The sequence below is a fragment of the Cyprinodon tularosa genome, unplaced genomic scaffold (genome assembly GCF_016077235.1).
Source record: "Cyprinodon tularosa strain WSP-4 unplaced genomic scaffold, ASM1607723v1 ctg71, whole genome shotgun sequence".
NCBI classification, from domain to species: Eukaryota; Metazoa; Chordata; class Actinopteri; order Cyprinodontiformes; family Cyprinodontidae; genus Cyprinodon; species Cyprinodon tularosa.
The window spans coordinates 2130980-2145560 of NW_024039463.1; the positions used below are offsets into that span (position 1 = coordinate 2130980).

General features: G+C 40.2%; 1 protein-coding gene across 1 annotated transcript in view; it reads right to left on the minus strand.

The window, feature by feature from the left end:
* Positions 1 to 3318: 3318 nt before the first annotated feature.
* chd2 (chromodomain helicase DNA binding protein 2) overlaps positions 3319 to 14581 on the minus strand; it is a 34782-nt gene continuing 23519 nt past the window's right edge. The window contains exons 21-42 of the mRNA XM_038268790.1: positions 14338 to 14500; positions 13832 to 13984; positions 13189 to 13260; positions 12835 to 12984; positions 11338 to 11486; positions 11150 to 11246; positions 10975 to 11067; positions 10727 to 10900; positions 10477 to 10646; positions 10344 to 10385; positions 10128 to 10267; positions 9905 to 10043; positions 9673 to 9823; positions 7761 to 7883; positions 7546 to 7668; positions 7029 to 7163; positions 6796 to 6912; positions 6537 to 6715; positions 6347 to 6446; positions 6088 to 6277; positions 5750 to 5999; positions 3319 to 4701 (exon numbers count right to left, since the gene is read on the minus strand). Of these exons, the coding sequence (XP_038124718.1) occupies positions 4416 to 4701; positions 5750 to 5999; positions 6088 to 6277; positions 6347 to 6446; positions 6537 to 6715; positions 6796 to 6912; positions 7029 to 7163; positions 7546 to 7668; positions 7761 to 7883; positions 9673 to 9823; positions 9905 to 10043; positions 10128 to 10267; positions 10344 to 10385; positions 10477 to 10646; positions 10727 to 10900; positions 10975 to 11067; positions 11150 to 11246; positions 11338 to 11486; positions 12835 to 12984; positions 13189 to 13260; positions 13832 to 13984; positions 14338 to 14500 (3196 nt within the window). The 3' untranslated portion in view covers positions 3319 to 4415. The remainder of the gene's footprint in view (positions 4702 to 5749; positions 6000 to 6087; positions 6278 to 6346; positions 6447 to 6536; positions 6716 to 6795; positions 6913 to 7028; positions 7164 to 7545; positions 7669 to 7760; positions 7884 to 9672; positions 9824 to 9904; positions 10044 to 10127; positions 10268 to 10343; positions 10386 to 10476; positions 10647 to 10726; positions 10901 to 10974; positions 11068 to 11149; positions 11247 to 11337; positions 11487 to 12834; positions 12985 to 13188; positions 13261 to 13831; positions 13985 to 14337; positions 14501 to 14581) is intronic.

A 14581-nucleotide genomic window follows, 5' to 3' on the forward strand; every position in this document is an offset into this window, starting at 1 on the left:
TCCCTGATGGGAGCAAGCTTGTCAGATTTTGCTCTGGTGTATCGATTGTCAAATCTGAGGACTCTTGAGATCATCTGAAACGTCCAAAGAGACATTGTTGCCGGTTCTCAGAGGCCTGCTCATCTCCATCGCTAAAATCCTGTGTGTCCTCTGCCTCATTTGCAGCAAAGATGTGATCCAAAGCTTTATTTACAGTGAATCTTCTCCTTATTGTTGCATCCTGTGAATTGGCGATGTGTACTCCTCAAGTCACCACCTCTACATTCAAATGGCTTGACAAGCCTGGACATGTCTCCCTTTGTTTGTTTTCGCAAAAAGGCAAAGACAAAAAGGCCCTAAATTAAGCTCAAGTGGTTGGAGGAAGAGCCTGTTGGTTGATTGTGTGTTCATGATTACATTTTAGGCATTTTTTTTATTGTTTTATAATCAAAAATTGTAACCGGGTCACAAATGACCCGAACACCACAAAAGTCATTTTTTTCACCAGAGCACTTTATAATTTAGTAAAAAAATAAAATTTGATTTTACTTTGTTAAAATGGAAGTCCTTGACAAAGTCAAAAAGTTTCAATGCAAAAAACAAATGTATGATGTACTTTTATGCATGCTAAAACTCAAAACGGGTCCGTAGGGACCCTAACACCATAGGAAGGTTAATATACCAAATATAGATATGGACAAAATTGTTTGTATCCCTCATTTAAACGTATATTGGCAGATTTCGATGATTTTTTTTTTTTTAAAAGACCTGCCCTCTCCTTTAAAAAAATAATGCACATACCCAACCTTGTATCAGCTCCTGAGAGGGAACGTCTGTTAAGCGCGTGCAAGAGCATACATGAGCCCATTACTCTTTGTATACGCTCTGTATAAAAGTTCCTGTTTGCATCACTCATACAAGCTTACTTTCCAAAGAAAGAAGATTTGGAATTTTTCCGCTGTCAGACTCACAACCGGTAAGTGAAAATGAGGACAAGCATGTAGGAAGGCCTTAGTAAACATATGTCCACAATGATTGACAATTAGAAGGACCACTTGTATTGATGATCTACCCGGAAAAAGAACATCATTCACTATACCTTTAATGGAAGAAAAAAAAACTGGGTCACACAAGTAGCCTAAATCTGATATAAATAATAACTATTCCATGAAAATGACTGAAAGAAATTCAGACATTGCTTTCAATCATGCTTTAAAGGAATAATTAAACAGGCCTGGACAAAGAAAAGACTAAAATTAATTTGGCCAAAAGGACTAGTTAAATCAATGTGTGTCTAATTATTCTAATCTGTCTAAACTCTTGTAATCAATCAGAGGCCCTATATTTAGGGCTACAGATAGTCACTGTACTGTTTGGTGACATGGTGTATACCACACTCAACATGGACCAGAGAAAGTGAAGGAAAAAGTTGTCTCAGGAGATTATACAAATTATAGACAAGCATGTTAAAGGTAAAGGCTATAAGATAATCTCCAAAGCAGGTTGATGGTCCTGTGACTACAGTTGCGCATATTACTCAGAAATGTAGGATCCATAGGACTGTAGCCAACCTCCCTGGATGTGACCAAAGGAGGACAACTGATGGCAAATCAAAGAGGTGGGTGATATGAATGGTAACTAAGTAGCCCAACAAACTTTCTAAAGACATTAAATGTGAACTTCAACCTCAAGGAACATTTGCGTCAAATCACAATTTCTGTGTTTGTTTGAGCAAAAGTGGACTAAATGGGAAATGACCAAGGGGGACACCATAAAGCTTATGGGAGAATGGCCTATGGACAAATGAGACAAAATGTGAACTTTTTTCTTAGACATGTCAGCTCTACGCTGACAGACAGAAAAATTACCCAAAAACATTATTTTTACTTTTTCTTTTAAGAAAGTAACACTGTTCCTACTGTGAAACACAGAGGAGACTCTGTTATGCTCTAGGGCTGCTTTGCTTCATCAGGCACAGGATGTCTTGAATCTCTGCAAGGTACAAAGAAATATCAAGACAATTTAAGGGATTCTAGAGAGAAATTTGCTGCCCAGTGTCAGAAAGCTTGGTCTCAGTCGCAGTTCATGGGCCTTGTAGCAGAATAACCACAAAAGCACAGTTAATAACACCCAAGAAAACATTGGATTATTCTGAAAAGGCATTCTATGAGCCCTGATCCTTTTGAGAATATTTGGAGGACGGCCTTCAAACCTGAGAGAACTGGAGCGGTTTTATCATGAGGAGTGGGCCAAAATACCTGCTGAGAGGAGCAGGAGTCTCAATGACAGTTACAGGAATCGTTTGATTGCAGTGATTGCATCAAAAGGTTGTGACATAAAATATAAAATTAAGATTACCATCATTTTGTCTAGGCCTGTTTGATTTCCAGTTGGTTGAAAAGCAATTCCGTAAAAATTCAAAAAATATCCACTGGACTTGGTTTTCAATGTCTGACTTTCATTTGTTTATTTTCATAGCATTTTTATCGCTATTGACAGATTTAAGTTATTTCTGAGAATATTTTTTTTTTTTCCTTTAAACAATTGGTACCAACAACTTTTTCCATGTGTGTGTCTATTTTCATACTAAAATATGACTTTTTACAAGGATATACTCCAGTTTCCAGTCACTATAAACAATAGCTTGGAGCAGAGAGACTGCTTCAGATTCCTACAGAGGCAAGATTACTTCAACAAACAGTGCAAAATTGCTCATCTTGAACCAGAAAAGTATTTCTTCATAATCATTAGTGATATATGAAGGCTCCTTGAAAAAAGCAATCTACAAGTTATATAACGCTCTTTTACCAGCAAGAAAACACTAAACATCTAGTCACAAAGGAGAGTTAAAAATCTTGAAATCACATCACTAGAAGCTACTTTTAGTCTTAAGGTTTCTTTGTGAATCCATGCCCATCTCTCTCCAAGACTTAAAACTATAATTACATTCAGGAAAATTAGCTTTTCCCTAAATCCTTGTTTTCCCACATCAGATCTGAGGGCTGTCAGATAAAAGAAGACCATTTGTTGTGTAACAAAGTTTATTACATATGTCAGAACATATGTACATGACATTTCTCATGAGTGGTTTTGTCACAAATATAAATTATTTAGACTTTCTTACAGAACATATAATACAGGAACTGTAGTTTGTTTTGAAGCGGAAGAAAAACAAGAGCTGTGTTCACTGTAACAAGTTGACTGTAAGTGCCCAAGGGGAAAAAAGAATAAATCCAAACACTTTATATAATAGTTTCAACCATTTCTCCCTAAAATCAACAGTTCTAGTAGAAATCTACATGAACTCCAAGAATTATGTTATCCTTTCTTCATTTTTTTAATTGATTTATAATTTAGCCAAGTGCGGCAATTTTCCTAATCTGTTGGTAACGTTCATGAACTAATCTGCAATCTGATCCTACAATCAGAAACAGGACTTGAAGAAGCGCAAAGACACCAGAATAAAGATGGGATAAAAGCAGATTTGGCACAGGAGGAGTAACCAATTTAATGACAATGGCAGTGCACATCCATCTGTGAGCAGAAAGGGGTTCCTGTGTCCATTACTTCAAGAAGCAAAGTACCATTTCTAAACCATCACAATACTGTAAGGTGTAATAAAGGATTGTTTGGATTTATAGTGTTATGAACCTCTGAAAAAGTCATAATAAATACTGCTTTGATAGCTTCAATATTGGCGAAGAAGGAAGTTAAAGTGAACAGCGCAGAAGGGGTTGCAGTGACTTGAATCGATACACGATGAAAGAAATCAAACATAATTGTACACGAGAAATGTGAACCTTATAAAAAAACAAAAAACTAAACATTTTAAATGTTCTGTTGAGTGGCGCTGGCTCGTTTGAGCAGATTTCCAGCAACCTCAGAGGAAATCCTCTTCATCTGCACGGTGAAAACTTCAGGATTCTCTTCAGCTACATGATCAACATGTTTCCAAGGTGCAAATGATTAACACATTCAATTTCTGATGACATCTTTTTTGCAATACTTAAAGCTAAGCACAGAAAAAAACAAAAACAAAGTGTCCTTGGTTGCTCCTGGAATATTCCCGCTCTTCTCCCCTTCGGAAGGCCAACACTTTCAGGCACTTTTAGGATTGAGATCATTCATCAGTTCTTGGATCCACATTTTCCTTGTAATAGTCCATGGGACTAAGCTTTCAGTCGTTCCACTCAGTCGAAATATGATCGACTGAGGCAGCAGGTCATTTAAATAAAGACACACAGCTTAGTTTGTTTCCATCCCATAATCACAAACACTGGGAGAAAGTTTGCTGGTGGATTTAAACGTTTTGATTCCCTTTTTTAACAGTTAGCTCAAAAGCAGAGACCCCCCCACCCCCTCCCACCCCACACGTCTGTCAACAGCAGCATGTGGCTTCCAGCCTGGAACAAAGGTCCAGATGAGTTCCTGAGGCTTTATGTTTTCCTGCTGTTCCAGTTGGGGTCCGCCATAATGCCGGGATCCATGGGACGCTCCAGCGGGGAGCGGGAGTCCTGGGGAGACTTCTGAGCCTGAGGGGAGCGGGGGTCCAGCAGAGGAGGAGGCTTGTCGGGGTGGAACGGCCGGTTGTAATGCTCCGGCCCCGATGGACCTGGCGGTCTGTGGTCCGGCATCCTTCTGAAGTCATGCGAAGGGCCGTCCCGTCCCTGGTGGTAGCTGGGATGAAAATCATCAGGGCGTCTTCGTTTGGGGTCCGGATGCCTGAATGATATCACATAGGAATAATATTTAAAACTGAAAAGGATGTGATTGTTAAGCTTAAAACAAAGATTGGCAGAATAGGGTTACCTTCAATGTGTTTGTTCATATCAATGACTTAGAACTGGGGAACACAAACATTTCAGCCTGTGACCCCAAAACTAAGAGTCAGAGACACCCATTAATGAATCATTTTTTCCCATTTATTTAGTTTTTAAAAAATGACAATTTAATCACTAATATAATTAAAAAATACATATCTAATGAGAAAATTGTGCATTTTATGCATATCATCTATTGAGACTTTTATTAAATTCATTACCATCTATCTTATTTTGTCCCTTTATACACCTAAAGGCTCACATGACAACCTCTCATTTGGTGCCTTATGACCCCCATATCAATTCAAAATGCAAAACTCATATTTTCTATATCCAGTGAAATATTTCAGGGAATCATTTCTGATAATAAAGATAACCTACAACATCACTCTGAGAGAGCAGCACATTCTGGCCCATATTGTGACCTACAACCCTAGCTAAAAGTAGCACATGATCTGATTCATTACCAAAGTTTAATGAATTGTTCCTTGGCATGAAGCGCACCTCTGGTAAACATTTCCATAAAATCTGTTCAAGTTTTCAAATTATCCCACTAACAAACCAACAACGTTCTCTTTTCTTGTGTTTTTGTCTTCAGTAAAATATCTCTGGACTTTTTGAGTCTGATGCTGTCAATAGTCACTGCTGCCACCCTCTGGTTTAGGGGGGAACTGCTTGTTCTGCCAAATGTATCTCAGAATGTTTAAAAATCTTTAAAACCAAAAAATGTATCTAGATTATAATCTGGGTCAACACCAACATTGGGACACTTCTGCTAAAATTTTCATTAAAATCCATCCATAACTTTTCAAGTTATCCTGTACAGAGATAAATTAACAAGAAAGAACACAAGATGAAGACGAAGAAGTGTTGATGCAGTCCCTGCTGACATGCTACCCTGAGCAGATGTCAGGGTCATTAGGCTGATGGTGTAAAAGGTCTCATCTCACCTGTCATAATAGGGCCGGTGACCCCTGTGGTCCCTGTCGTTGCCGTATTGGTCATACGGCCTTTTCCGAGGAGAGGTGTTGTTGCGGTACCCGCCTGAGCTGCGATACGTGTCTCCGTGCGGACGCCGATCTCCATAGTGATCCTTGTTGTAGCGATGAGGGTCGTAGGGATGGTGGCGGTCTCCCTGCCAGGGCTGGTTACTGTTTCCTTGGTAGCCGTATTTACGGTCCCTCGGCCAGTCTCCTCGATCTGAGACAAAAAAAAATGAAAAACATTTCACAAATGAGGTCTGAGTTTTATGATTAAAAAGCATCATCAAAGCTTTAGTTAAAGGCACCATTGTTGCTGAAGTGTCGTTTGTTAGCAGAATTGTACGGCTCCCTGTGGTGTCCATGGGGTCCTGACTGACTCGGGGGAGGTGCAGGTTTGGAGGACGGGGTACCTGTGGAGTCTCTGCTGGAACTCGAAGGTTCTGGTCTGAAGGATTTTATCCTCCCTGAGGGGTCCTCCTTCTTCTTGTGCTCCTTCTGGAAACGTCACATCGTATTTAGTGGAGGCACCACCTCATGTTATCGCCGGTATAATCTACAACTTACCTCTTCATCATGCGATCGCTTTTTCTGAGCCATTTTGTAAAGCTTGTGGAGCTTTCTGGCACTAAACTCTGTAAACTTTGACACAAAAATCCAGAGATTCCTAAAAAAAAGAAGGGAGAATGATTCCAACAGCTAAAGAGAGGAGTGAGATGTTAGCCAAGATATAGTCAATCTTTTTTTTCTTTCCTACCTGCGCCATATCTTAACATGCTCGGGGTCGCTGTACGCTTTAAGGCACTCAGTGATTCGGTCTCCGATCTTCAGCAGGCATGTGCGCGTGTGCTGGAGCTGGTCCTGGTCGGACAGACCTTCATCGGGTTTGTCCAGCTGCTTTAGGGCCTTTTTCACGGGCCTCATGCGCTCCTTACACTGCACACAAACAACCTTCATTAATGCTCTGAAGGACCATTAAACTAAAACTAGCTCATCTCACTCGCTGCTCCACCTACAATGCTAAAGGTTTCCTGGTCAAGTTCATCGTCCTCCTTTCCTTCGATGGGAACAGGCTCAGAACCGGCTGTGATGTGAACCGGACCTTGGGTTTTCTTTCCTTTGGCTCTTTTAGCCTAACGGGCAAAAACAAACAAACAAACAAACAAAAAAAACAGCAAAGGATTACCCTGAACTTTGAAATTTGTTGCTTTCATTTATTTAAAATTTTCAGGGTCAGGTTTGTACATACCTTCTCCTTTCTGGGCTTGGCGGTCTTCTTCTCCTTGTCTCCATCTTTTTTAGGTGTTCCCTGTTTTTCTTTGTTCTCCTTGTTATCTTTCTTCTTTTGTCTCTTCTTCACAGGAGACTTCTCCGCTCCCTCTTCCTGCTTCCGAACACAAAAAAGAGGCAAAGAAAGCAGGTAGAAGGTTAAAGGATGCAGGTGTTCGAAAGAATTAAAACTGAGAGGGACTTTTATTTAAGGATGATTCAGACATCAAGTGAAAACATTTTCAAAACTCAAAATGAATCATTAACCTAATAATGTGGTTTAATCACTGAGGATTTCATAGATAAAACTGATTTACTGTTAATGTGTAGATAAAAGGGAAAAACTGAAGCTGATATTTTTCATTCAAAATTGATTTTTAAAAATCCTTTCATGAAATTGGACTGTTACAGGGAACCATATCTGAACCCAACAGAAAATCGTTTTAAATAAACTCTTATCAGAGAAAACTAGTGGTGATCTTTTGAGTACGACTCACCTTAACCTCTCCTTCCTCTGACGGATTATCGGACAGCCGCGGAGACGAGATCTCGTTGCCCTGTTCGTCTTTCAGAACCTTCGCTTCCTTCTTAACTCGGGGCTTCCTCTTCTTCACTTTAACCTTGAAAGAAGACGCCAGAAAAGTAAAGCGCTGTAAATTAAAACCCAAAGTAAATTCTGGATAAAATGACCATTTGAATAACAGCAGCGAACCTCGTCTCCTGCTTTGGACACAGAGGTGTTGTCTTGCTCTTTTTTCAGCAGCTTCAGCAGATACTCCGCTCTCGCCTGCAGCTGTTTGCCCTGAGGCTTCTTGTTTGGGTCGTCTGGAAGAATCTGGACATGAGGATAAATAATATTAGCCAATAAGTTCTTCCTCTATTCTGGTGATTTTTCTTTTTTTCAAATAGAGCTGTTAACCATAGAGCTCACCTATTACTGTTACGTTTGCTAACATGGAGAATGGAGGTTTTAAAGTGATTGGATTATTTAGCAGGCCAGTGCAGGTGTATCTAGCACGCCATTTATATTCTCTGTGTTACTTTAGAAACAGCAGAACAGGAACAGAACATATTCTGTGCAAAAAGACCAAACTGTTGCAGCTCTTCCCTTAGATTGATAGATAACAGCATTTCTTTTTTTGGTTCCACTAATTTCTGGTTCCACTAATAAAGCTAATTTTCTGATTTGAATTATTAAGGGGATTTGATGAGCCGCTCCCTTTGAAACATCTGAAGAAACTAAAACCCCATTGTCACTACCCTTTTAAAACCGTGCAGAGATCCGTCCCAGTACGGTAACTGAGATAACTGTTGACTGTAAATGGCACGCAAGACTGAAAAGGACCGCACTAGACACAACCGAACTGTGCTAAACTGCTACTAGTTCATCAGTAGGGCTCGGCCAAGTTCAGTTCTGGCTCAGTTCTCAGGTAACAGAGAACGCATGAGCAGACCACGTCATCTCCTTACATTCAGCCTCCGTAATCATGACATTTCAGAGATTCCTAAAAATACAAGCTTCCCTACAGTGCCAGACAATTTCCAGTGATGATTCTGCTTAGCAGTGTGATGAACCTCAACATCTGTCGCTGTTTCCTGCGTCTGTAAGCCCCGATTAGACTATAGTTTGTCGTATGCACACTCTCAAGTAAATTCACCGAAGGCTGCCTTCTTTGCCTGACTCTCTGCAAACTTCCTGAATGTTATGGGCGCTGCCATGTTGATTTGCTTGTTTCTGTCTAGAGAGCAGTAGCACAAATGTGCTAAACGTGGTGTATATGTCGTAAGGAACAGAGGGTAGTGGGTAGTTTTAATGGGACTAAAGAGAAGGTCTGTAAAATCTATAAGTCTTTGACCTTTCAATGAATGGTTCGTTGAATTTAAAATAGTCTGGAGATCAAACACATAAAAAACTCTTCCTCAGTCTTTAGTTAGTGATTGAAAACCCAAAATACTGATGGATCAGGGTTGGATGGCGTTTTTCTCCAGGATTTTTCCTTTCAGTTACTTCTGGAAGAAACTTGGAAGGTCAAATTTACTGGAAAGTTTTGTTTCTTATGGTGAATATTATGCCTTAAGCACGCCCAAAACCAGTTATAACTTTGAGTCGGGGTTCAATATCTATAAACCAGGGAGGTTTGGGGGCATTAATAGCAGAAGAAATGAAAGCAAAAGAAAGCTAGCTGGTGTAATCTGAGTATACAAGGAAACATTTAAAGGCTATTAGTAAATTATTACTTCTGTATTAAATATGTGATTTCCTGATGGGTTTTTCCCTTATTATATAAATTCCTAATTTGTGTTACTGTGTGAATTCCCATAAAGATTTCTCCTTATGTAGCCTGGTTGATATAGTCAGTTGACTTTTCAATGGAACTATCCCAGTTCTCCAAAATATGATCCATTACCAAGACTGTTTCAGTTTCTTCGAAAAAGAAATAGAAAAAAAAAAAACTTATTCTGGAAGAAACTCAACCCTGTGATGATGCATTTTAAAATCAACATGAAGATCAAATTGAACTCAGTTTCACCCGCAGTTTTCAGTAGCAACATCAGTTTTTACCGTAACGCCAAGTAAAGCTCTTCATTCAGCCACTATGATTGGAATCGTTGGGTAACTTTACCTTATCAGCCAGCTGAAGGTCGGGATCCGTCTTCATCAGGTCCCAGTTCCCAAAGCCGTGCTCATAGATGCCGAGGAGGAGCTGAGTGTCATCCTGCAGATCCCATTCCACATCAAAGTGGGCAACTTTCACTCTGCATGTAAGCTTAAACCTAAATGAAGAGACTGTTTTACTTTAATCTGAGCAACAGAGATAAACTTTGCTGAACACGTTTAATCTGACAGTTTCTTACTTGTTCCGCTCAGCAGGGTTGGAGGGCACCACTTTGTGAAGCGGCTCAAACTCCTCCTCATGCTGAATGATCGACTTGGCGTTGACCTGGACTCCTGATATCTTAATGTTGATTCCTCTGCGTTTCCCAGGACCTTTAGCTGGAATACAAACAGGACTTCTTTACTATTTTTCCAAAGAAAACAGTTAAAGTTTTATTTCTGGAAAAAACACAACCGACAAACCTTCGACGGGATTCTCTTTGAGCTGCTCTTCATGTTCCTGAACTGCTGTCACACAGCTGGAGTGAATCAGTTCCCCCAGCCTCTTCAGGTCTGCAATCGATTTGTCCACAAGCTCCGAGTCTCGGGCGATTGCCTCCAACCTGGACGCAGGAATTATGTTGTTTAAATCTTAAACTGTTTAAATCCGGCTGATGTTTTGTCTCTGATGAAACGTACCTTTCCAAAGGAGCTCCAAACTTCTTGTATGCCTTAATGAACCTGAAAAGTGGTAAAGGAATGTTTTTAAAATTCTCCTAAAAGCAGCTAAATATCTGTATTGATTAATATGAGACACATCTGAGAAGCTCACCTGCGAATTTCTACATCTGTGAAACCCTCCACGTTGTTTTTACGAGCTCGAGGTCTGCCTCTTTTCTTTGGCTTCTTGTCGTCGTCACTATCATCCGTCTCACTGTCTGAGCCGGACGAACGCTGCTTCAGCTTCGAGCCCACGTCGCTGTCGCTGTCATTGGCTTGAGCCTGATGAAAAACAAACAGACAGTCGTGTTTTAATAAGTCATGGTAGCTTAGATCTAGGCTCATTGGCCGCATAATCCTACCCTCTTGTTGGAGCTCCTGCTCCGGGGCAGCATAAAGATGTCCTCCATCTCTCGCTGCTTCTCCTCCTCCTCGATTTTGCGCCGCTGCTCTTCGGGAATGATGTCGTCCCATTCTCGGACCGGCCTCTCATCAAACTCTGGAGTAGTTTCTTCCATACTAGAGAAGTTAGCCACCTGAAAACAAGGATACAAAATTAGGGAATTTGTTCTTTCTTTTTTAGGAAAAGAACAACAGTCTACGCAGGCACCTTGAACTGAGATAGAAGCTCATCTGTGGCGCTGGAGCCTTGATCGGTTTCTCTTGTTTCAGCCAACCTCAAGATCTCATCAATATCCATCTCCTGCAAAGATAAGAAAATCTGTTGTATAATCCTGAACATGATAGATTACAGATCAAATTATGGGATCCACCTATTATCTAACCTGTGGTTCAGATTCCTCTCCCTCGGCCTCTTTGAACAGATCTTCAGCCCCAAATTTAAGAATAGCTGTAAGTTCCTCTTTATTAAAAGGGTTTGAACTGCAAAAACAAAAAAACAACATGGTTTAAGAAAAAAGTTACAGTTAAAATATTTTAAACAAGAGTAAATCAGCAGATTTTAAAATCTTACTTTGAGTTTCCTGAGTTGTTGTCCAGAACCGTTCGCCCTGTGGTGTCCATTCTCTGAATGACCAGATGGTCTAAAACCATCTTCTTCTTTGCCCTCTCGATGATGTCCTCCTCCACGGTTCCTTTGGTGACAAGCCGATATATATTCACCTGTGAGGAAACAAGTTAGAATAGAACAACCTTAGTGGTTCCCTTTTAATAAAGCAACGATTAATGGACGTTTATATTGGGTTTATTTTATAACCTTTATGATTTAGATTTAATCGACTAAAAATAACTGATGCATAATTAACAGGGTCTAATATTAGAGTTCTCGAAAATTCACACAGGATCCAATATATTTAGCATCACAGGTTACTGCCACCAGGTTTAGCAAGCTTTTAAAATCTGGACTTTTAAGCCTAGACTTTTCTGAAGAATCTAGAGGCAGATAAAGATTTTCTCTTTCATGTTTTAAGTAATGATTGAATATCAGCCAATATTTGCCTTCTGATTGAACAATCTGCATCATAACCACAGCTGCACAGATTCAAGCTCCCATGAATCAAGGTTCCTTGATTGTTTTTATCTGTATTTAGTAAGACAAATGTTTTTTCCTCTCTAAATATCACGCATTAAAACTATAGACTTTCACCATTTTTGGTATCATTTATTAACCTGAAACCTTCCGTTGCAGTAATTTTGAGAAGGGGCGAAAATACTGGTTAGCTGATTGGCCTATGTTGGTGATAGACGGGCCAAATAAACCAATCAGATCAACAAAGCATATGACGTACTAACAGACCGACCAGTCGGGAGAAGAGCAAAAACATATTTTCCTCTGAGAAAAGCCTCCAGAGCAGTGTTTTGCTCTTCTTTCAGTGAAGAAATACTTTGTAATTCCGATAAAACTTGCTCGATAGCCACGCTAATGCTAGTTTCATCGGCTGAAGCCACCATGTTCTTTAGACTGAACTGTCGCGCTTCTCGTTGCGTCACACCTCAATCCGCCTCAAAGCCAACGCTGATTGGACGTTCGTTTGGTGAACGGCTCCAAATTTCCTTCAACGGAGAGTCTCCAGACCGATTAGCGAGTGAAATCTTGAAAGCTTGCGAGATCAGGATGGTCTCACGAGGCTAATCATTTATCTCAATCCAGTTTTTTTTCAGGAAAGTGTCTATCAATGAATACATGAAAAGGAGCTAATCTCTGCTGTATTCAAAACTACAGCAGGTGAGTTTTCGAATGAAAAATAAAGTATCAGCAAAGAAAAGTCTGATCATGCGTCTCTAATCATGAGGTTTAGTTTTCTCACTATGTAAAAACTAACCTAAAGCCCCAGCATCAATTACAAATCAGGAAACAAATGGCATCAGCTGCACTTTTAAACATTATAAATTGATAAGTGGAAAAGAACTTCAAAGAAGAGAGAATGCATATACAGATCTATTAAAGGATAACAAAATGTTAGACCCATGATTGGACAACTCTGACTCCCTGTAATTAGCCCTAAATTACCTGCTTTTTCTGTCCGATCCTATGGGCTCTGGCCTGCGCCTGCAGGTCGTTCTGAGGGTTCCAGTCTGAGTCGAATATAACAACAGTATCTGCTGAGGCCAAATTAATACCTAAACCTCCGGCTCTGGTGGATAGCAGGAAGCAGAAGTCCTGCAAACAAAGCGACACATCAGCAACACATCAGTGTTGTTAAATTTTCGTTCTGAATGAGAAGCAAAAGGCTTTAACGATATGACTCCAGAGAATATATTATTTAACTCTTCAAAAGTCTTCTTAAGATATTTTAAAATGCAAAAAAACATCTAAAAGAAATGGAAACTTTTATCGGTAGTATATAATTAAATGTATGCATACCTCTGAGCCCTCAGCATTGAAGTGGTCGAGCGCTTGCTTTCGGATTTCTCCCTTTATGGAACCATCCAGACGCTGCAAACGGAGACATTTCAATATTAACTCTTTTCTGGTTCAGCATCTGCTGACTGCATGCAGGGACCACCGTCCACAACAGAGTCAGACAGGGACGGATTCGGGGGGGGGGAACAATCCAAGTCAGGTGACTTGCACAACTCCTGCTGGTCTGCTGCAGCAAATAACTTGTAGATATAAATAAACTGAGGCTGTGTCCAACAACACTGACACCCGAGCTTCATCTAAGACTTATCTGCAGAGTGCAACCTTTAAAGGACCCTTCACTGTAAACATGAACACAACCGGAGTCAAAAAGCTAAGATCTGCTTCAGGAAAGAAGAACTGGTTCTTTTTTTTTATTTATTTATTTTTTTTATGGACACAAAAATAAGCTTTATTTTAAACCAGGACGGAATGAGGGATATATTTTAAATATGTTCCTAACACCATGCATTAAACCACCTTATACTGGGAAAACTACTACATTTTAGACACTAGCATTACTGAAAATATAAAAAAAGGGCTATCTAATCGATTGGGTGTTAAAAAAGTAGAATATGGATGAACCCCTGGTTGGTCCAAATCTCACCTGGAAAGGATATCGCCTCTTCGTGAGATACTCGGCCAATATGTCCAACATCCTGACCATTTGGGAGAAGATAAGGACTCTGTTGCCTCTTTCCCGGAGTCGGGTCAGCAGCTTGTCAAGCAGAACCAGCTTCCCACTGCCTCTCACTAAAGCCTGGAGGAGAGGAAAAGGAAAAACATAAAGAGTATTTCCTCTAACCTGAAGTCTCTAACAATGTGTTTGTCCAATTTCAGACAGCATAGAGTGCCTTTGTATAGAAAAAAACCGCATAGCAGAGATGGGGGATCTGGAGTCAACAAGTCATTTCTATGTCATGTTTTTGTTCTACCAAGCCACTGAACCTGGTGAGTTCAATTTGCATACTGGTTTAGTGGCTGGGTAGAACAAAAACATGACATAGAAATTACTTGTTGACTCCAGATCCTCCATCTCTGACGCCTAGCATGTGTTACAGAAGCATCCTGAGGAGATGCTTGGAGCTGAAGGAGGTTCAGGGTGAGACAAACCTGCAGGCATTCCTGCTGCGTTTCACTCTCTGCCTCCTCAGGCTGCCTAATGAGGAAACTATGGTTGCAGCACTTTTTAAGCTCCATCACGATGTTTAAGAAGCCGCTGGAGCTGCCGCGGGTGCCTTTGGAAAGGGCTTTGTAATTTCTTGTTAAAATCCACCTGGAGAACAGGGAAGACAAATTCAGCTGTGATAATTTTTTGATCATTTATGGATACAATTTATTTCTGCATTAATTAAAT